General features: G+C 34.9%; 1 protein-coding gene across 8 annotated transcripts in view; it reads right to left on the reverse strand.

Annotated features, from left to right (window-relative positions):
* The window catches only part of RGS12 (regulator of G protein signaling 12), a 91771-nt gene that overhangs the window by 12118 nt on the left and 56821 nt on the right, over positions 1–22832 (reverse strand). For 4 of the 8 annotated variants that reach the window (XM_075091974.1, XM_075091977.1, XM_075091979.1 and 1 more), the window contains 12 exons: positions 22531–22623; positions 21198–21341; positions 16662–16841; positions 15250–15403; positions 13930–14006; positions 11984–12184; positions 10941–11014; positions 8022–8148; positions 7372–7468; positions 5775–5851; positions 5123–5276; positions 1906–2523 (listed from right to left, as the gene is read on the reverse strand). In XM_075091974.1, the coding sequence (XP_074948075.1) occupies positions 1906–2523; positions 5123–5276; positions 5775–5851; positions 7372–7468; positions 8022–8148; positions 10941–11014; positions 11984–12184; positions 13930–14006; positions 15250–15403; positions 16662–16841; positions 21198–21341; positions 22531–22623 (1996 nt within the window). Of the gene's footprint in view, positions 1–1782; positions 4023–5122; positions 5277–5774; positions 5852–7371; positions 7469–8021; positions 8149–10940; positions 11015–11983; positions 12185–13929; positions 14007–15249; positions 15404–16661; positions 16842–21197; positions 21342–22530; positions 22624–22832 lie in introns of those variants that run through there. The other 4 variants (XM_075091975.1, XM_075091981.1, XR_012660418.1 and 1 more) reach the window with 3 other exon arrangements.

Raw genomic sequence — 22832 nt, forward strand, 5'->3', positions numbered from 1 at the left:
AGAACTGCTTTAGTTTAAAATAAGAAGAAAAGTAATGAATATAAAGTTTAGCCCAAGAACCCAAAGACAGAAGAGACTCTCCTTTCAGGAGTTCTTGTAACGACTCATTTAAAAGCAATCTTCTCTCTTATCTGCCTTCTGGAGCACATGTCAATGCTATGGATTTTACATGTGACCCATCAGCATCTCAGACAGCATTTGCCCTTTGGTATCCAGATAATTAACAAATATATCATTTGTCAACTTTGTCTCATGGTAATTGCTAGTTCATATCCATTAATCTGTTTGTTATTAGAAGATCATTTTAATCAGAATTCTTAATCCAGGACCAAAAGAAGTGTTTTTAAATAATGAAGAAAATCAAAGCTTAAAACCAGTTTGCGTAACTAGGTCTAGAATTTATTACTCCTGAGAGAACAAAGATACAAAATACATGTGAAAACTACACAAAGATTTCTACAAAGTAAAAAGTAGAAAGTGGGAAAAGGGAAAGCTACAGTTCAGTGGTTACACAGAAATGTATGGCATGCATTAAAATACTGTAAATTAATGAAGTTTTTTTTAAGTGCAAATGGTTTTTTAACAGTTCTCACTGGAAAGGATGCAAACTGATACCTATGTTGTACACTTGTCATATTATCAGAAAGACACCAACACAAATCTATGCATATACACACCAGTATGTCTGAAGTACAATTTGTGGTTTTGTTATTTGTAGGCACTGGTTACAAGTCTGTTCAATACTCAGTTTCAGAAATTAAGTGGTAGCGTTTATAGAACATTTCTCAAATACTGCTAATAAAGGAATTTGTTTTTAAAATACCAAGAGGATGAAATAATTTGCATTGCCATTTATAAGCATCCAACAACCAAAGAAGTATTTACAAATCATCAACCATACAGATAAAGAACAGTATCAAATACTCTGTGTAAAAAGATAAATAATTAAAATGTATATTCCCACATCACAAAGAAATGTGATCATACAAATTATGGCACCATATGTTTGTGAAACATCAAAAATAAATGTAGCACATAGATACCTCTTATTATATTTTACATTAAAATATACAGTACAGTGACTGTAAATCATCAATGTCACAACACCCATTGTCTTCAGATTCTTGTTTCTGGTAACAGCAATTATTATTGGAGTCCGTGTTTATAAAGAAATTCCATACTTCAGCCTTGGGCTAATATTGCTCTGTGATATTGCTAGACCATGAAACTTACAACTTTAAAAAAGTTACATGTTTTCTTTAAAATTATCTAATAGAAAGACCTATTTCACATGTGAACATTCTGGGGAGAAGTATGATGGATGCAATCTATTTCTCTGTGTAGCAAAGTATGGGTTAAAAAAAGTAACATTTTTATTTCTAGTCAAAGATATCTAATTTATTAGAGAAATATCATTTAAATTAAGGTTTACCCATTTCAAATTTTAATCATAAACAATACTGCAATTTTCAACACATAATTAGGGTTTCCGCTAAAGCACATAAACTTCCAAACCCTAATCATGTATCTCATTATGACAAATGGATCAGAAAATCTGGAACACAAGTGTTATGCAGCTCAAAATATGCTGATATCTTGTTTTGTACTCCTACGGTTAAAAAAAAAAGATAATTATAGCATATGGACGTGTTTTAAAGGTTTGTCTGCACGTGGCCATTTTTGGCCACATTCCAAATCCAAACAAAAGTACATTGTTAAAGGCAACCAGAAGTATTACAGTTAGCACAGAGTAAGGCAATGAAAATCTTTTTTTTTCTTTTTGTAAAAAAATTAAGGTGCAGAGAGAATTTTCTTTCTTGTTTTAATGGGTGCCAAACACTGATTAACAGTGCCAAGGAAAAGTAGTTTTACATGAAAGGAAAGACTATTAAAATTTAGAAATACCTGAATTGGATCTTTGATATCCAGATTTTTCCTGATTACCTGCAAAAGGAGTTGGGGGTGGATAGTTGGCTTCTGTGAGCTTACTGATGTCTGACGGTGGTGTTGGTGGTGGCGGTGGTAGCAAAGTGCTGTTAGGGCTACTAATATCTCCTTCAGCCACAAGAGTCAAGTCTGCCACGTTCTCATCATCTACCATCTGTATGCCTTCAGCCTGTAATTCTCTTGACTGCCTTTTCCATATTGTTGCATTGTTTTCCTGTGCATGCGGAATTGGAGACAATGCAGTATTGAAAGGAACACTGAAAGTCTTCTGACTGTGCAGCGCTGTCAAAGCAGATTTATGTTTGTTTTCTGAGTAACCCATTTTCTTAACTGAATTTTCATTAAAGTTTTGTATGGACTCCTGTTTTCCACTTGGTGATGTACATCCATCCTTGCCATCATTTTTTGAAACTCGCTTGTGGAGGCCTTTAGGGCCTGTGGGAGTAGATGAGGATGGTTCTGGTCCAGCGGGTGGTAAACGAAGAAAGTCAGGAAGAATAAGGTCTTCTTTCCTTAGCAGTCCACGTTGGTCATCTGCTCTGTTACTTTGAGCTTTGGATATGAGTTCAAAAAATTCTATTGGGGAAAAACCCAAAATTGACAAGTTTTTGTCAGAAAGTGCAATGTCATTAAAACGTAAATTTTCAGCACATTTATTTTCCATGAAGATCTTCAATTCTTTCAATGCTGCCTTGAAATAAGATCCCATGTTAATGAGGAACTTTTTCAATTGCAGCAATGTTCGCTAGCATCACTATAATTAAGACCATTAGGATTGCTATTGTAAGAGTTTTGCAGTTTAGAACAGCTGCAATTCACTGAGCCTTGAACACATCTTCTATTTTATGCAGTTAATAAATCTGTACACATACACACAGAGGATTTTTTAATTCTTCATACAAAACAAGGCTCTGGTCTTACTGACAATGGGTGCACATTTTTATATTCTGGATAGTTTTCTCAACTCTTAACTCAAAAACAGCCATGCCATTTGAAAGTTCAAAGATTCAGAATGTTGCAAACTTCCTTGTTATATTGAATTTCTCTCAGTTTAATAATATTTTATCACAGTTTCAATTCAAGATGTAGTTTTAACCCGGGATGTTATCATCACAGGGCATGATCAGATGTTGATTTAAGTAACCCCATTTTCCTTTGTGCTGCGATGAATCAGTAGCATGTAGGTAGTAATAACCATCAAAGGAGCCATTACTCAAAGCAATGGGGCAGCTTTTTTTAGTAGAGTTTTTAACACGACTAGAAGTGATTTTCTGATCATGTCCTTAATGATGTCCAGTGGTTTAATATGTTTCTATATATAAATAATACTCATAGTAAATCACCACTGTTCTAGAAAGTCTCAAAACTTGGCAACAAGAAACTTATCAATCATAAGCCAAGAATTATACCACTCCTCAAAAAAGAAGCATCACAACAATAAACAAACTCTTTGGTACAAAACATATAAAAATATGTAAATCTTAATATAGGGTCTCTGCATGTCCTAATTATTCAAGAAGAGAGCATTGAAACTATGCAATATTAAAGATGCATCTCCAACAGATAAATTAAAATCAAGAGTTTCAACCCAGCCTATAAATACTGTTTGAAGCAAAAGCCATTACAAAATAAAGCACAAAAAGTTTGTATCAGTTTTAACTTAGCATAATATGAAGTCATACAATTGCACTCGTACGACCTTATTCCTAATCCTCTATTCATATTTGGCAGGACTTGCAATGTATTTGTAAAAATTACTTTTTAACATGCTTTGACAAACGCCATAAAATCTGAATGTAGCCAAGATGGAAGCTTCAAAATGCTTCTTATTGCCAAAGTTTTGCAAAATGGCAGTATGCATATTAAAACATGCAACATTTCTAATATGCGTTATACAAAATGTTCCTTTCTGAAATTTCAAACTTCATAGAACAGTTTGGGTTTTTTCATTAAAAAACAGTCTACAACATTTGGTACGTATTTTCCGAACTTGGACAAATTTCACAAAATTCAAAATAAAATGTGAAAGCCTCGAATTCTGAAGTTTTCAAATTATGTTAATGTTTTACTCAGCCCTAGGAAGAAAAATGAAAATATTAAGATATGGAAAACAACAAAATAGTAAGCAACACAAAATAATTTAAAATGCACTCATGTTTTGTAATAACACTTATAGTAAACATCTACTTTGCAATAAAAGTTTTAGTCATAGCATTTTTTCCCCCATTCCGGTGAGTGGACATTTATTCACAGATGAACATTCATTTGCTGTATAACTGTGCATAACTGAAGTTTTGGATATGCATATTAGGTAACATCAGCAGTGAATTTTAATCTGTGTATGAGGTATGTCCTCTGATTTTTTTCTCTACTTGGGAAAACAGGGAGGAATGTGTAGGGCTGACCAGAAAGGTAATTGCTTCAATTAATGCCCTAGGGCAGAGGGTGATATGTCAAGATTTCTAGTGCTACATTTTTTAAATTCTGTTTTCCCATGGAGATCTTTCCATAAAAAAGCAAATTCTCCTATGAGTTCTTTTCCAATGATATCACCAAAACTATTAAGATGTAATTGAAGGTAAAAATAGGACTCAGAATATAGAGGATTACCAATAACCTCTTTGCTTATTTCTACTTCTAACCCCCTTTTTAGAGCAGTTACTGAATATATGCTAAGCTTTTTCTCTTGCCCATCACAGCTCTTCCACAGTCATCAGATTGACCTGACCTGACCGTTACAGACTTCAGACAAAAAATCTCAAAAATTCTTACCTGAGTAAGTTAGGGTCTACACCATGGTGCAGAATGCCTTTCAGTGAGTTAGAGACTCGTACGTAAAGGTAACCAGAAAGGCAAGCTTCTACATGGCTTGCAAAGGGTATTGAATGGGATATTCAGCTGCAATTGAGTAACTAATTCCTTTTTATTTTACCTGGAATTAGGTAACTTTCACTTTTGGAAATCCCACTAGGCACCTGTGTCTATCTTTAAGTATTCTTAAAATTTTGCCTTCAGCCTCAAAAACTTTACAGTTCAAACACAGTGACAAACAAAAATATAAGGATCATGGCTATGATTTTCACAATGCATTATTAAACACGGTACCTTTTCCTAAAGAGATATAAAATTCTAATTTTTCTAAGATTACTTATGTTAATACATAAAGTTCACATACCCTCTGCTTCATCCAAATTTATTTTCTGACATTTTTTTTTCCCAATCTTTGCAATAGAGTCTTCTCTCTTTGACAGCCGGACTTCCCTAGCATTTTTTCCATTTTCGCCTTTCATTTTGATAGAATTAGACTTTCCTAGAGTTCTTCCCTCTCCCTGCATTAGAAGGAAAGTTAAGGTACTACTTACATTTAGGCTATATCATTGTGTACATAACATGGTCTAAGTGAATAAAAAAGTTATTTTGAAAACACATTTCTCTAACACCACCACAACATATGTTTTAGTTTAACCTTGCCATAGTATTTCCCAAAAATGTATAAATAAATACAATATTGTCTACTCTGAAAAATTCACATTACAGAAAGGGCCTTTGAATATCAGAGTAATTCAATCATTTTCAAAATTAGATAAGCCAATGAGAGACAAAACAACAAGCAGCACAGTGAAAGCTATTTGATTCATCATGAAGACAAAGTTCTCACAAATAAATGCTGTTGACAGTGGAAAAATACCGAATGAATTATAGCTATACTCAATCTAGTTACATAATTTGGCTGATTCAAAATCATGGATGAATGCAGCTTTTAGTATAGAATTCCAGAAGGAAACAAAAGATGATCTAAGGGACAAAAATCATTGCAGAAGACTTACAGTAGATACTTGATTTCTTGAAGTAGTTACAGTTGCACTCTGTTTTACTGATGCACCTTTTTGTTTATCTGTAAACACTGAACATAAACATACCTTCTATAACTAAAAATTTGTAATTTCCCGAAGAAGTAATATTTAAGTGATGATGATGCACAAACCAGATTTTTTGCTTTAAAATTTCTCAAAGATGTACCCAGAAAATAAAGAGTGAATACAGTTGATATATCCCTGATACTTTTCAGTCAAAACCTACCAGAATCTCCATCTCATCTTCAAATTTTCCTCTTACTGCCAATACTTTTAAAGTTTAAAGATGGTGAAGTTTCATTTAAGTTCTCCTAAATTTTCAGTTGATTTAGGTCAAATACTTTTCAGAATCTCAGCTAATAATTCAGCCTGTAATTCTCAAATTTAGAATTTGAACAAGAAAAAATATGTTCAGCAGAAAAGACCACTGGAAGGTCATGTTGAATCTTTTTCAACCTGTTTTGTGCATCAACTGTTTTCTAGACATTACCATATCCTCCTTGTCTACTTCTAACTAACTAAATGGCTCCTTCCAATTACATCTGCTACATCAATTACACTAACTGAAGACTGAGCTGCAAATACAGAATCATGACCCTTTTCCACTGGTATGTTGCCACAGAATCAGCCTACTGCTAGAACGATCCTCTATAATTTAGGCTTTTAGAGCAGCTGGCAGCGCATAGGATTACAGTTTGACTTGTAATCCTTAAACTAATTATCTGTGTGAGTATTTAGATTTATATCTTTTTTCAAAGTGACAATTGGTTCTGTTTCCTAGAAAAATGACAAATCTGATTTTCCTCAATAAATACCTCCATCTTTATTCTCCTAGTTCTTTCTCAAAGAGGATCAGCAGAGTCAATTTAATTTAACCGCATCTAATTTCATTTTTAAAACTAAGTGTTCTATATCTATAAAAACATCTCCTAGAGAAACTGAACCTTTACTCTCAAGGCTGCTTACATTAATCTAACACATTAATTGTGCCAAAAGATTGTCAGCTGTTCAGCTGATCAACTTCTGTTTTTCAAATTATTTTGTCCAGGAAATCAAAAATTATATCCTTTTTAGTATTACCTCCAGAAATCATCACTTAAAACTGAAGATGTAGGCTTTGCTACTTTCTCATGTTAAAGAAGCGGATTATCATAGCAGAACATAGAGCTGCTGCAGAAACTGCATCTGTTTTACTTATGCATAATGTTTCTTTTGAAGTAATTGCCAAATTCACACAAGTTATTTGGCATTTTATTCTCATTATTATTACTGGGCACTCTGTCCCTAAATGTCTATGTGTATCTATGGCTGAATGCAAGTAATATATTCAAGTATTACTAGGGAAAAATTTCTTACAGCAACAGTGAAGTACTTGGTATCAACAGATTAATTTAATCTTCAATCTTTAGAAACTGCACTCCTTTTTAATTAAAAAGAATATAGGCTATATGTGAGATATCTAGGTCTAATCACATTTACCTCACCTTTGCTTCAACAGAAGAAACTAATCAAAGTCAGTGTTTATGAAACTGACTTGACATCATAAATAAAAGCCTTTATGCCAACTTACCTCTACCCTTTGTTGGTTCTTTTTCATCTAGAACAACCCGCTGACCGTCCAGGTTAGATATAGGGACACCAAGATCAAGTGGCTCCTGCTCACCATTCTAAAGTCGGATCACAGTTTGTATATAATAAAGAAAAAGCTGTTTTCAGAACAAATTTACGCAGTCTGACATGTTTTGAAAGAAAATGAGCAAAGCATTTTTACATTTCAGTGTAGCCTCAATCTCTCTTTCTTCTACCATTCTAAAACTGTTTATTCCATTTATGTAAAACTACCGTGATTACAATGAGCGTAACCCATTTATGGGAGGAGAATGGTATTTGCGGGGAAAAAAAGAAACAAGAAAAAAAAAAAAACTTTCCCTGGCTAATAATGGGAAAAGTTGAGCTCTGGAAGAAGCTACGTTCAGGTTCTATTATTTAGGATGTTGGATTTATTCTGAAGGAGAATATAAAACAGATGCAGACTAAAGCTTTGAGGTAGTTACTATTAACCATAATGGTTATGACTACTATGCATTTTCATCTCAACATGTAGTTATAAATACAGATTTTAATGCCTAATTATAAGGATAGGAATAATTTCAGGGACTATCATATGATCTTCTCCAGACAAAAATTATTGCAGCTTAAATTACATCAAAGGATACTTACTAGTCTTGCCACCAGTTCATTAAGATTTAAACCATATTTTGCAACCACAGGCCTTAAGACCTCTGTTACTGGTTTGGTGGGTTTAGCCTTCAAACCAACTGATCGATTGATTGGAACAAGATCCAGCCTGAAACACATCAATTGTTTATTGGAATATTTCATACTTAATGTTACAAAGTGTACAAAATATATAAAATCTACAGCAAAGTTATACTAGCTTATAGCTAGCGACCCTGAAACTTCACTAGCACAAATCCATCCTAACCTGAAGGAATAAAGCACTTTTAATACAAATAAAACTTCACTGTTTCACTCGCCAGAGCTGAGTGAAGGCATTAGCCAACATAATTGCATGGTGATCCTCAGACCAATTAAATACATTCCATAGCACTTTCATCTTTAGATTGCTCTGACCATTCTGGTCCCATAGTGCTTCCAAACTGAGTCCATGCCTCTACTGTAGCCTCAGATGCAAGAAAAAAAAAAATTTCTTCCCACTTCTGCAAGAGACACTCACAGTGTCTTGAGATGGGCTTGGACAGGAATATTTTTTTTTTTTCTTTTTAAGCATAGGAACAAACACAGTGGTATTCCAGATGATGCTGATTTCTGGCTAGATGCCACCGTATCACAGAAAAATTGCTGTAAGAGAAACTTATATGCTAAAGCTGTAAAAACAATTCAGTTGGAATTTAAAGGATAACGACAGCCCTCTTCAGTGTCTATTACGCAAATTTATCATTTCATTGAAATAGCAAAAAAAAAATGAAATAAGAAACCATTTTTAAAACCCAAACAACTATTCCATTTATGTCTATTTCCCTGGACAGAACTGTGCCTAGTTTTGTTTTTGTTTGGGGTTTTTTGTTCTGTTTTGTTTTTTTAATTGCTCTGCATCTGCGCCGATTCCTCCATAACAGCCACATTTGACTATAATGGCACTAGAGTATGAAAACAAGGGCAGGCCTATTACTAACAAAACTATCAGAAGAAATGTACGTCATCAGAAGAAATGAAAATTTTTAGTGATTTTCAGTCACAATTAAATGTAAACCCCATCTTTTCACTCACACAAATTACTTAAATACAAGATGCTTAGTCTTATTGACTTTTCCCTTCCACAAGAAACCTGAATAACTGAAACTTTGTCTTTCATATTTTCTTTGAATACAACAGCTAAATAGAAGTGATCAACAATTAATTGGTAATTGACACAGAAGTGGAGAAACGGCAGACATTTAGGTAACCAAGTACATCCACATATTATTTGTCTTAAGCCTGAAAATATTCCAAATATTTGAGTATTTTTGCTTACACAGTGTCTACCCACAGAAGGAAATAATGTAGAACATTTCTACGTTTTAATTAACACACAGGTAACATGGTACTGCCTACTTAAAGTTCCTTTTTAATTTGGAAACTCAAACTCACACCTAATATAAGACTGCTCAATCACAATTTTGAAATTGAATATGCTATACCATAATCATTAATCTAAAGTACCCTTAAATTGAAACTAGCCTTACTTCCTAAAGAAAAGTAATATAAAGCCAAAATGAAGAATGCCTGACAAAATAAGTTCTACTCACTTCAAAAGCACAACTCGATAATGTAACACAAACATTCTGCTTCGTAACTTTTTCCTGAAATAACTATTTCAGGAATTTTCATAGCACTGGTTTGGATTTTTAGAATTTAGGAACGATTAAACATTTTCTGGCATTTTGGAATAAAAAAAAGAAACAGTATTTTGAATAAACTGTATACTATAAAATAAGACTATGTAGTACTAAATTTATAATGTACTGCATTGTATTGATAACATCGACTCACTTAAAAGTCAGGGTTATAAATCTATACTCAGATGAATTTATATTTATACAGTTAGTCTTGCTGTAATCTGCCAGTTAGGCTCATAATTACAGATGTAACTGAATGGGAATAGGTAATCAATAAACATACCCATTTAGTCCTAAAGGCCTAGTGTTTTTGATCATTGCATTTAGGGTTAGACTAGGAGACTTGCAGTTCAATTTCCATCACATTCTTGTGCTCCTTCAACCTATGAAAAATGTCTCTTCCTGATGCAAAAGGTCTCGCTGGGCCTGCAGATCTGTCCCATATGCTTGTTCACAACTGCTTCAGTTTGAGCAGTCAGGCATCATAATTTTTAAATGTCCCTAAACTGGAACATTGATATCAAAATCCCACTTGTATCTACTAAGACAGTAATCCAGAAAGCTGCTTCTTGCAGCATTTAAAACTCACCAGATGCAGCTCTACTCAGTTTGAACCATTCCTGTAGGCCCACATTTCTCTCATTGATCCTTACCCTGGTTGCCTTCATCTGAATTACCTGTTAGAAGTACCCTAATCTCACCATTACCTGTAGAGGAAGCACTTGGCAGCTGGCTTTAAATGTAAGGGATATCAGTGCCTAAACGTAGGCAGGATATCTGATGTAGGCACTTGTCTAACTCAGAGAACCCCCATGCTAAATGCATATCTCTTGCGTAAGTGTTACTGCAATCTGAAGTAAAAATTGTCTTTTACTTTAATAGAAACTCAGGGCGTTAGTTAACTGCAAGACACGGAAATCAACCATTTTCAGTTACAAACATTAGGCCACCTTCCTTCTTCACAGGAGACTCTTTGCTTGATACTAAGGCCAACTTCTTCTAATGTGCCTGTCAATGAATGGGAACCTTGGATCCCCTAATGCTGGATTCTGGATTACAATCTAAGATGTTCCATTGCATGGCTAACTGGATTTTTTTACTGGATTCAGACAAATTCTGTTTTGCATTAGCTACTGTTTTGCTGCACATGTAACTGACAACATACTTTAGCACACTTACAAGAGTAAAATGGAAAATGGAGTGGAAAATGCCAGAGGAAGGTAGTATTTTTAACTCTTACCGAAATAAAGTGCGTTTTTCTAAACGTAGGTCCCGAGACTCCAGGATGCTACTGTCTTGGTGCAATACAAGTGGCTAGAGAGAACATCAGGAACGAAAGAAGAGAGAGCAAATTAATTTAAAAATATGTAAAAACGAACAGCTGAGTGGTTGAAAAAAATTTCAGAAAACTCAGAAAATAATTAATATAGGTTATATGCATTCTAGTGGATATTCATTTACAATAAGCAACATAATTAAAGTGTATTTTATTTTGGCTACTTGTGAGATAATGACCAATCTTCAACTTCCACTGGAGTCTGCAGGTATTCAGGAACTCAGCATTTTGACACAAGTCTAGGTCCTTCAACTTAAATAAATTGTTACATAAAATGATGCATTAGAAAATATGCCAAGGTAACAGTCTTTAAAAGTTTTAAAAGAACAGGCATGTAACTACGGACGTTCATTGATTTCTGTCATTGTAATCATCTAGATTGATCATAAGCACAAATCTAAGTCAATACATGTTTCACATCCCAGCGTCTCTTTGGATTGGAGATACTTCTGTTGCAACAACAGCCATCACACCCCACCAACGTAGACTGCTGTCTTGGAAATTTTCGTCAATATTAAAACACGTACCTTAATTCTACCATGAATTCATCTCATTCACCTTCGAACAACTGAACGTCATTATGTTTCTTTGCTTTAATGAAGTACCTTCTACTACAACAGATGTTTTTTCTTTGTGGATACTTTAAGTACAAGCTAACAATTCCCCTGCACAAACTACATGAACTAGATACCTAAATTAACTTATTACTCTAAGGAAATCCTTGTCACAAGCTCTCTTCTGCTTTATGTAACGTAGATACCACAATCAATCACAGTACTCCACCAGTTCTAGTTTCACTAAAATTCTCCTTCATTTAACTAGCATTGCCAATGTAAAGCTATAGGTGGAACAAGGAGAGACATATTACTATTGAGAGAACATAATTCCTTATTAGTAAAATGAGTATGAAAATGCTCTAAAAAAAATATCACAGAAATATGCAATACCTTATCACCTCCAACTAAAAAAAGGTCCACTGCAGCTATGTTAATGCCATGTTTCTCACAGAGCCCAGAAAGCACCTCTTTGATAGAGAATCCAGATTTGACAGCCATTTTGCTAGATGAACCATCCGGAAGGTTTATAGAGCAGTATTTGGGGGATTTCTCTTTGTCTGGCACAAATACAGGTAATCTTGATGCTTCAGACTTGACAGGAAAAAGAAAGAAAAGTCATTGCCCAATGGGAAAATTAGGAATATGCATAAATTTTTAGAGTCCGGACAAATCAAACCGAGCCAATAAACTACTTTCTACCTTGTTTACAGTTTAGAAATCCTTCCAAATATCACAAATACCAGATAAATTTAAATTCTGGAAAAAAATGTTTATCTAAAGGTAACAGCACTGTACAAATCTAAATGCATTTGAAGATGGTTTTAGACAGCGAGTGTGTAAAACAGGTTACAAGATTCTCAAAACTATAAAACAGAACTCCTAATCAAAAAGTGTAAGTAGCATATAAAATCGTATTTAGCTTCCAAATAGTTAAGTGTCTATACTCAATAATGACCTGCTAATGTAAAAATTATAATAGGCACAATATGAATCAGCATTTAAGTGATGAGGAACACCTTTAAACATCAGGTTCTTCAAACAAGATTTCCTCTTCTTTTAACATAATCTCAATGTTACACATACAAATACACCACAGAGAGATTAAAATTTTAAAATAATTCACTTAATGACCATGCTTTTTTGTTATTAAAAGTAACAAAAAGTACAATGTTATGGGTTAAGGCTAGAAGGCACAGCATTAACCTTTATTCTAGAGTAACAGTAGAATAGTAACACTACGACAAAATATCAAGTTCATTAAAAAGCTCACTTATAACTTAAAAGAACACTACAAAAATACTGTTTTTGACAGTCTCTTAGGGTACTCATCATGCTTTTTCTCCTCCCTTTAACTTGCTGCTTCTCAACCAAATCACAGTAACTTTCTGACTTAATCAGTTGAAGTGGGAGAGAAAAGAAAGGTTGCTGCTTTAGGGAGGGTTTGCACTTTCTGTTTTTTAAGATAAGATTTTTCTGCAATAGAAATAAATATGAATTTGCCATGCTTGCTTTCCTGTTCATTATCTGTAGCGTAGTCAAAATTACATAGTTGCTAGAATCTAGTCTACTAGAAGGATATGAAGACTACAAAAAAACTTCTAAAAATGTAATTATTTTTACATTCTTCCTCCATATCAACATAGTTAAAATAAATTTGAAGTATTACATTGATGTTTTATTATTAATACTGTTTTAATTTTGCATTTTGTTAGTTTTACACTGCGAAGGTAGAACTTGATGGCTAGAAATCACAGCATCTTCACGAATCATGTTCCTACATACTATGGCAAAGTACAGTGTTTGCAATGAAACTTCTTATCTCTCTTTTCTCAGATTTTAGGAGCAGAGTTAAGTCATAATGAAAAGAATAAAAAACTCACAACTTTAAAAGAAATTAAGAGGAAAGAAGCACAACAGACGCTAACACAACTTGCCTACAGGTCAAGCAGAGGGAAAGCTTTAACATGCGGTTGTTCAGAACAGAATCGCAAAGCTCTGGTAGGTGGAAAAAGCTGTTTATAAAGAGCTGCAGAAGCTCTCTTTAAAGGCAAACTTTTATTCTGGAAGTTTAGTGGTGCCTGAAGTTAAGACAGACAAGATGCAAAGGATATCTTTCTGTTGCAAGGACAAAATAAGAAGCAATATATGAACACAAGCTCTATCACATTTCTAGTATTCTAAAATTGCTTAATGTTACATCTTGCCCTCTAACTGTATCACTTAAAGACTCTTTCTCAAAGTATTACTTCAAACAAATTGCTTCACACTACTTAGAAAATTAGTAATTCACTGTTTACACTGCTTCCCCACTTCATTATTAAAGAGCCAGCCATTACCAGGTCAAGGCTAGCAGTTGATGACATGGAGCCTTGTGATTCCCGTCTGTATGATAATCCATTGGACTGAATAGAATCTGTTTGTGGAAAGAATCAGCAATCAGTAAAAGGGCTTACTTCTATTATTTATTATAATACAGAAAGCTATTTCAAATATTAGCTCCTCTGGTCAGAAAATAATTTTTTAATTAAAGGGAAAAATAGCAAATCTTCATACTGTGCACTGAAGCATGCAATACTGAAACAATATTTGGTCAAGTATTTCTTGGTGTTGTAACCCTTGACTAACCCCACTTGCCTTTATAATTTAAAAAAAAAACTCTAAATCCCTCTTTTTTTTAACCTTAAAACGTTTCTAAAAATTTAAAAATTATTCTACCTCTTCAGATACTTTGAAGAGAGAGAAATATTTTTAAAGTGCAAGTATGGTGTTAGAAAACTAAAACCTAAGACAATGACCAGTCACTTTCAGAAGTTTAAGTCTATCATCTTAGCAAATGTCTCTTGTGTCTTTTCACATAGCCTATAATGAGAACACAAACTATCCATATGATCACAGATATCTTGTGGGTCTGGGCCTTTACTAGAAAATAGAGAAGAAGAAACCACAGTAACAATATGGTCCAAATCTGGTGCTTCAGTGGAATTTCTCTATTATTTTTAACTCAATGGAATGAGCTAATGCAAAACTTTCATCTCTTCCTCTAGATGACATGTACAGGTGCTTTCATAGGGGAATTTTTCCTCAAAATCTCAAAAAAAGTTAAGTAACAAAACAGCAAAATGCAAGAGGTTCCACAACTCTGACTCTTCTTTCTTCATTTTAGTCAGGAAAGGTGGAAACAGATGGTAAGTGTGTCCAAAACTGAACCTACCTGTGCGGTACTAATAAAAGAAAGAAAGGTAGGATAATGCATTTGGAGAAATTTTTAAACAGCTGTAACTATAGCACTATTTGCATGTACAACTCCTGAACTTCTCTGTAAAGAGTTGAAATTATGTTACTATAGAAATAGTAGCTCTCCACTTGAAAAAGCAATTGCCAGCACACAGAAATGCAGAGTCTACTGGAAAGCAGGAACAAAGTCTCCTGGAAGTCAATAAAAAATATTTAAATATTTTCATATTATTATCTATTCACTTGTACATCTGCTTGCACAAAACTCCCAGTGATACTAGCCCCATTATGCATTCTGACTTGACAGCTTCTTCTCTCTCTGTCACACCCAAGGACGCACTTAGATGCAAACTAAACACAACGAGATTAGTCACATCGATTGCTGAAACAACTTTGCAACAAAGTGGAATGTGAATACTCACCATTTGGATAATCACCATTTTCTTTTCTCTTCTGTGATTTTCCCAAACTCTTACTTCTTGACCATGAGAAAAAAGTTCCCCTTTTTTTCTTCTCAGTGTCCTCCTCTCCTGACTCTTCATTTAAAGACCTTCCTGACTTTGATTTGCCACTTAACTATCACCAAAACACAATTAAAACCTTGGTTGGATCACAGTTGTAACTATATTATCTAAAATAAACCCTCCCATGCTTCTTCCCAAAACAAGAGTGTGACGGTCAGGTTAGCTGTCTTTATCCCACTCACGAGTGTATATGCCAGCATGCCTCTCAGTAGCAATCAAAAAAAAAAAACAAAAACCCACCACCCAACAAAAAAAAAAACCCAAACACAGAAATGAAAATATGCTACTTGGTAGGGAGTACAAAAGGGTAGCTGGGAACAAGCCACAGAGAGCTCCAGCAACCATGAAAGAAGTCTCCACAGAAGTCTCTATGTGGTTAAGTTAATGTGGAACGGCCATTTGCCTTGCTTTTAAAACACAGAATTTCATTTCGGTATTTCAAGTATTTTTCCTAGTCTAGGATTGAACATGAACTGCATTTAAAGAAAATTACAAAGTATTGTTTAACATTTACAAGTATAATCAAAGTATTTATTAGGGCTGAAGAATACAAACATCAGGAATGTTTGATACCAAACTAAACTTGCTTTTAATAAATTACTATTCTCGCTAGATTATTAGATTATTCCTTAAAATGTTACTTTTGAAAAGGTTCCTAGTCATAAAAATACATAATAGCAGATGGGCTAATGAGTAGTGATTGACATGAAAAATGCAAAGTTATCATTTACCCATACAGTTATGTAATACTATCGTGGTGTTATCTACATGAAGAAAAAATAAACTCTAAATAATGTTAGGAGATCAGTAAGACTACAGGTCTGATTTTTAAGCAAATATATCTGTTTTACACAAAATTATCTTAGTTCAATAGAGGCTAAGAAATTAAAAAACTGTCCTCTGCAAAGTTGAGGTAAGACTAGGTTAAGCCTTCTCCAATAACTTCTGCTAAAACGTCTGCTCTTAGCAAAGGTTAAAATATCACATCTTAATTCCAATATTCAATCAAAATAATGTTCTGAACTGATGCATTAAAATAATCCTCATTTTTTATTTGTACACGTATATTTAAATAATAACAAAGATTTAAAATTATATTCAGGAAGTAAATAGCTAGAAATCTGATTCAAAGGTAAGGATTAAAAAAAATAATTATTTTCCTGAGTACATAAAGAGTTTGTAATTATATTTGCCAGCACCACCAAACAAACATTCTAATTGGTTTTTATATATTATATGTGATCTTCTAAAGAACCTGAAAAACATTATTTAAGAACATAGTTTTCAGATAACAACAATACAAAGGTAACCTTTTTTGGTGTTGAGATATTGGACTTCTCTGAACTGATACTGTGTTTAGAAGTGGGGCTGCTGGGAACACGCTGAGGATCAGGAAGAGGACGACCTTCTACTTCAGCTAAGATGCATTCTTGGTAAAGGGGGGATTTGAGAAAGCGAGTATAGCTATCGAACTTCATCAAGTTAAATATCTGAAATTAAAATGCAATGGATAGTGGTTACATAAGCGTAAATAACACATCAAGCAAACAAAGCTATTTCACAACAGCCAACTCCCACAAAATTTATGGTATTAACCTGTATACAGCAGTAGGCATGAATTTGTTTAGACCTGGTTAAATATACTACATCAATTTAAAATGAAACATAATTTGCCCTATTCCCTTAGCACAGGTTCAGAAAAATGCTACGATTTATGCAAAATGCATGAAAAGCTGAGATGTTGTAGTCCTGACCATACCATCCTCACAGCCATCTTTTACTACGTTTATGCCTTTGTACATTCCATGTGAAGCACGTAGCAAGCTAGCCATTTTAAATATTTTTTTAACAATTGTTACATCAGTACTATATGCGACAAGATTAAATTATACAAGTGTGCTTTAAGGTAGCTGTGAACAAGAAAAAAGTTTATGCTCTAAAACTCAGGAATATGATATAATCGCAATATGCAATAGTATGCAATGATACAAGATATACAAGGTTAATAACCGATGTGAGGAGGAACAAAGACTCCTTTGCAGTACTATGTAATGTTCATGTGCCCAATCACATGGGGGGGGGAAATCAATATATTTGGAAGATTCAATAATCAAGGTGCTATGAAATCAAGACCTTGAAAAAGAACAGTGTGATAAAATGGCTGCTCTGGGCAATATCAACATTTGCCTTTAACTACGTAGGAAGGCAGCAGCACTTTACTAAACCTGGAGCAAATGTCTGAGGCTAATTTAGCCAAAGCTATATATATGAAAGTAAAGAAAGAAAAGTTTTTTGTTAAATGCTAAACAACATTTGAATGTCTTGTTCCATTTTTGCAAATCTATAGTTTTAAGTGAATTCATACTTCTACCTTTGTATCTTCTGCAGTGTTTCAGTTGATCTGAAAACACAGTATGAATGCCACCTTCTTTGGACATAAATTCGCTACAAGTGAACAACAGTATGCGCCACCCAACTGGTTATGGCATTCCCAAGAGTCTACAGGGAAGTCCATCACTAAGCCACAGTGGCCCAGTTGCAAATGGAAATCATTCTTCAGATTGTGCAGAGACACCCTTCTCAACAAGCACTAGCCCAAAGCTTTACTGGCAAACAGCAAGATGCTGCAGTGTCATGTAAAACCTAATTCAAACTGAACACTGACAACCATATTTTTGCCTTCCCCCCATACATTCCCACACCCTCTTAGGGGCTACCTGTCGTGTTTGTGGGGCCCTCTAACAAACTGTTTCCCACATGGCAAGCTATGGAAAAACTACTTTGGTAAGGTTAGTTTTGCCAGCTTAATGTGTTGAAACAGCCCAGTGCAAAGACTTATGTGCCCTCTATGCAGTGTCAGAGACAACCCCATATCAATGACTCTTCCCACTTGAAAAACTGCTCGCAGAAGGGAATCTGTCTCACATGCTATGAAAGATACAATCCTCTGACCACAGGTACACTGGCAAAAGTAAAAAATTCAACTAGTTTCAGAACACACATAGTCTTCAGGTTATTCAGTGTACACAAATACACACAGCTTGGAAATGTTTCTTGAGTTCTGCTGAACTCAAAGAATAACACTGTGGTATATTGCCAAAATAGTGTAAAATACAGAGGAGCGATTACAAGGTATCAAAATGCCTCAGTCACACAGGCTCATAGATGAACCGGTGATACAAGGTTAGTTATTGGGGAAAAATGTGAAGTGCAGTCCGCACACGCCAACACAGATACGTAAACCAAGCTAACTGAAAAACACAAAATACTCCACCTGCCCTTGAGGTTTTCAATGAAATTAAATGTATAGAGGTTACACTCAACAAATCACAATATTTTAAGCTAAATGCAATTTGTGACCCCAAAATATAAGACACTATTTTACGAAGCAGCTAACCTTAAATACCTTAAATTTAATACAGTTTGAGGATAAAAACCAAAGCTTTTCAGAGTTGTCTCCTGTCACAGAATCTAGCACCAAAAGAAGATAAAATTGTTATTCCATGCTAGGTAGTTCTCCATAATATTTTCATATATTCTTCCTGAGAGACACGAAGAGAGTTACTGCAGAGATTAAGTCTGCAGATTAAACATACTTAATACAGCAAAAACATTCTAACCTTTTAACTTTGCTGGACAGAGTGATGACAGCTTAACTACTTTATCTTGAGCTGATCATCATCTGCCCTACTACGCTGCTAGCCCACACTACATCCCCAATTTCCTACATTTAGCATTATCACCTATTAATTTACACATTAATGACTTCTGCTCATCAGAAAAAATCTAGCAGATGCTATTTCTTATTCTTACAAATGAAAAAAATAAATACAGCTTATAAAAGCAGAATTTGAACTTCACACGTAAACAAGGGTAGAAAAACATATCCATTTATGCAACTCTACATGAAGTAAATTATATTTTATTCTTATTTTAGTATCTTCAAATGACCTACACTGTCTTGCATCGAGGAACACTCAAAGTACCTGGTCTTATTCTATTATAAGAAGGAGTTAAATCCTAACTAGACATTTTGTCTACACTGTCATATTACAACACCTCTAACAACAGGCTCGAGGGCAAATTTGTCAGGCCACGGACAGAAAGCATCTTCCAGCAGCACTCCCAAGAGGCAGTCCTTGAGAGCAGTGCTTTCCAAGGCACTTTCCCACACACGCTTCTGCAACTCCACTGCAGCCTTACAGTAACACTCCCTATTCCCCAGCATCATATAATACCTATCTGATGACCACGACAGATCAGCACCCTTGCACTCTATGCTTAGGGCTGAAATCTGAAAGATCTTGTGAAAGACCACAAATGCAAAGCCTTCATACTATTAATATGGTGTCACCAGCATGAGCTAGGCTTTGAAAGTCTGCAGGTGTGTTGTGCTAACTACACACACCTACAGTTCCATGTTCCCAAGGTCATACCATGCACCAAGATCACAGAAGAGATACACTGCAGAACCACCATGTAGTGAAACGAAGATATTAAAGGCCATCAAGGCAGTCAATTACCCAGCACCGACCTCAGCCAGGCAACACACCATTAGTACGTCAACCGGCACACCTAGCTCCAAGGCTGCTTACAGTGGCAGAACTAACTCTCATTATGCTTCACCTGGGGCCTCACTGAGGGATCTAATGGGAGAACTACAGAGGCATTGACAATTGGAGATAAGCAGGTCAGGTCCAGACAGGCCACGTGGCTGGGATTAGACCCACAGCAGCATGTCACATCGACACTTTCACACACCTTATGAGCCCTCCAACCTAAGGACACAGCATTTTCAAAGAAGGAAGAGAACCTGCATCAGCCCAGCCACTGGACTTATAAGAACACTATCTGCTCCACCAAACCGGGAGAGGATGAAGAGGAATTCAGGCTCCACAAAGCTAAGATGAGGAATGCATGAAAAAATGTCTGGGAAGATCGTGGCTGGTAATTCCCACAGAAGCCGCAGGCCTTGGTAGGTGCATGGTGGATAGCTGTAATGATGGAACCTACCAGACAGGCAGTTAGACCCACCTTTCCATCTCCACTTCTCAGATGAAAGAAGATACTATACCCACCTGCTCAGATTGCCCCAAAACCATGTGATCTGAGGTTACACAAAGACAACGATTGTGACCTGCTTCATTTATGCAGTTGAAACTATATCCTTGATTTCTAAATAACACGATCTCAAAATTATTTATACTAATAAATTGTTAGGGTGGGAGAGTTACGAAAGACATTACTTAGGAGAAAAAAAGAAACTTAAGTTCTACCAAAAGTGTAAAGTGTATCCTGTTGTTACATAACTGTTCTGTTCCGAACATCAATGATTATTTAAAATACAACCACTTCAGAGGTCTTCAAACACCAACAGTTTTAACGAGCTTTTCGTCTGACAGTTCTATTAAAGCATAAGGGGAGGACTCCTTTCATACAACAGACATATTTAACAAACTACTTTAACCAAAATTTGACGCTATTTGTGTACACAATTGTCCACTAAAGAAAAGAAAAAGCAACCATATGCAAACACCATATGCGAAGGGATTGCAGCACATGGAACTATTTACTTGCAAACCTTCATTTCAATAATAGTATTTTTCAGATTATTTTGTAGTTAATGGCAATTTTTTACGCATACGCAAACGTCCAGAAAAACAGTCAAGTAGCCTCCCATTACCCAGCCTTTTTCTATTCTGTTAACATAATCTATATGATCTTCACATCAGTGGCTTTTTGTACATAGTAAAATACAAAGCATGTGAAACTACTTTTATAGATTTTTCCTTCAAAGGAAAAGTTAATAGACATAGATGTACATCAGTCGTGTTTTCTGTGGTTACCTGAAGTTGCTGTTCCTTGAACATATCTGGATGCGGAGAATTGAGAATATCATCTGCCAGCTGTGCCTGGCTATCAATATTAACTGGGGTTGTAGCTTTGCTACACAAGAACTTACTGAAGATCTCACGAGCTCTGTAAGAAAGCTACAGAAGAGAAATGCTAAATATATGTTTGCTTTAAAACCATAATTTTTGGACGGGCATTTCTTAGACTGATGTATTCCACCCAATAATATACAGCAATTCCAGTTTCCTTAATATATAAGCATTTTTCATTTAACAGCTTTTGTTACTTTTAGGCATATAAATAGGGTTTTTCCTTTAGAACTACAAATATTCATCAAGTATTTCTTAAGCAGTAGAAATTGCCATCAAAAATAAAAATTAAAATAAACAAACTATGAAAATAAAAGTGAAGCATATAAAATACTGTCTTACAAAGGAAAATAGATTTTTTAGATTTTAGACCTTTTACATAACAGTTACTATTTAAATAAATCCTCTAAGCTTCGATTTCTAGAAGTTAGAAAAAGGTAAGTATATGTATGAATATTTATGGCCAAAAGCATTCATGCTCTATTTTTAACTTGTTTACTTTGAAACACCCACATTCTGGAAATAATGAAAAAAACCACCAAACTGAGCTCAGAGCCCTTAACGGAGGTATTCAGAAAATGCATTTTTCAAAGACAGAATGTGGGGGAAAAGCCTCAATGGTCCACAAAAGTGCAAAAAGGGACTTGCAAAATGAAACCGTCTCCGCAGCGTAAACCTGACTAGATTTGGCTGTGGTGTTGAGAGAAGTGCTGCCAACAACCTGCACAAAATTCAAAATTCACCAAAGCTGCCTGACCAACATAGGACTGTTAAAAGGATGAGATGCAGATTCTCGTAATTGTGAATAAACATGACTACACTTACAGCAGCAGATATATCTAAGTTAGTTATAAACACATTATCTTGGCTAGTGGAGGCCGTCTAGCTTAAAGACCACAAGAGAGGCTAATTTTCGCCTCTCCTTGACCAGTTAAGTTAACTTGCTCTGCACTCCCTTGCACTGGGCTACTGCAGCTAGCTGTTTTTCAACATCCAATATACCTTAACTCATTTTTACAGAGCTACCTCTGCATTTCACTGTAGTCTAAATATATCCAATACCTTAAACCTGGGACAGTACTCTCAGGGGATCGAGAAAATTAGATTGAAGCTCCAACCCTATTTTAGCAAAGTCACAATACAAAGACCAAGCACAGCTCCAACAATCTCAATAATCTTGAAGAAGGAACAATTTTTAGTAAGCAATACCGTATACTGAAATACAACATTGACTTACCTCTTTTTTATCATGTGCAGGTACATGGTTAAAATATTCACAGGCCTGCCAAAATAAAATATTTTCTTCACTAAATTCTTTCCGTAGAAATTCCTAGAGGAAAATAAACAATAAATAAATGTCTCAGAGAGAAAAGAAGTTACTTGTCATTTCAAACAACGTATTTATAATACTTGATAAGAATATTAAAGTTTGCATAATGCTACCATTTCAGTCAGTCTCACAGTCCGGTTTTCTTCTAAAGTAAAAATCAATGCATGTCCAATATATACCTAGTGCTTCTCCTCTTTCTCATTTCTTTT

This window comes from Phalacrocorax aristotelis, chromosome 4, assembly GCF_949628215.1.
Source record: "Phalacrocorax aristotelis chromosome 4, bGulAri2.1, whole genome shotgun sequence".
In the NCBI taxonomy this organism is placed as follows: Eukaryota; Metazoa; Chordata; class Aves; order Suliformes; family Phalacrocoracidae; genus Phalacrocorax; species Phalacrocorax aristotelis.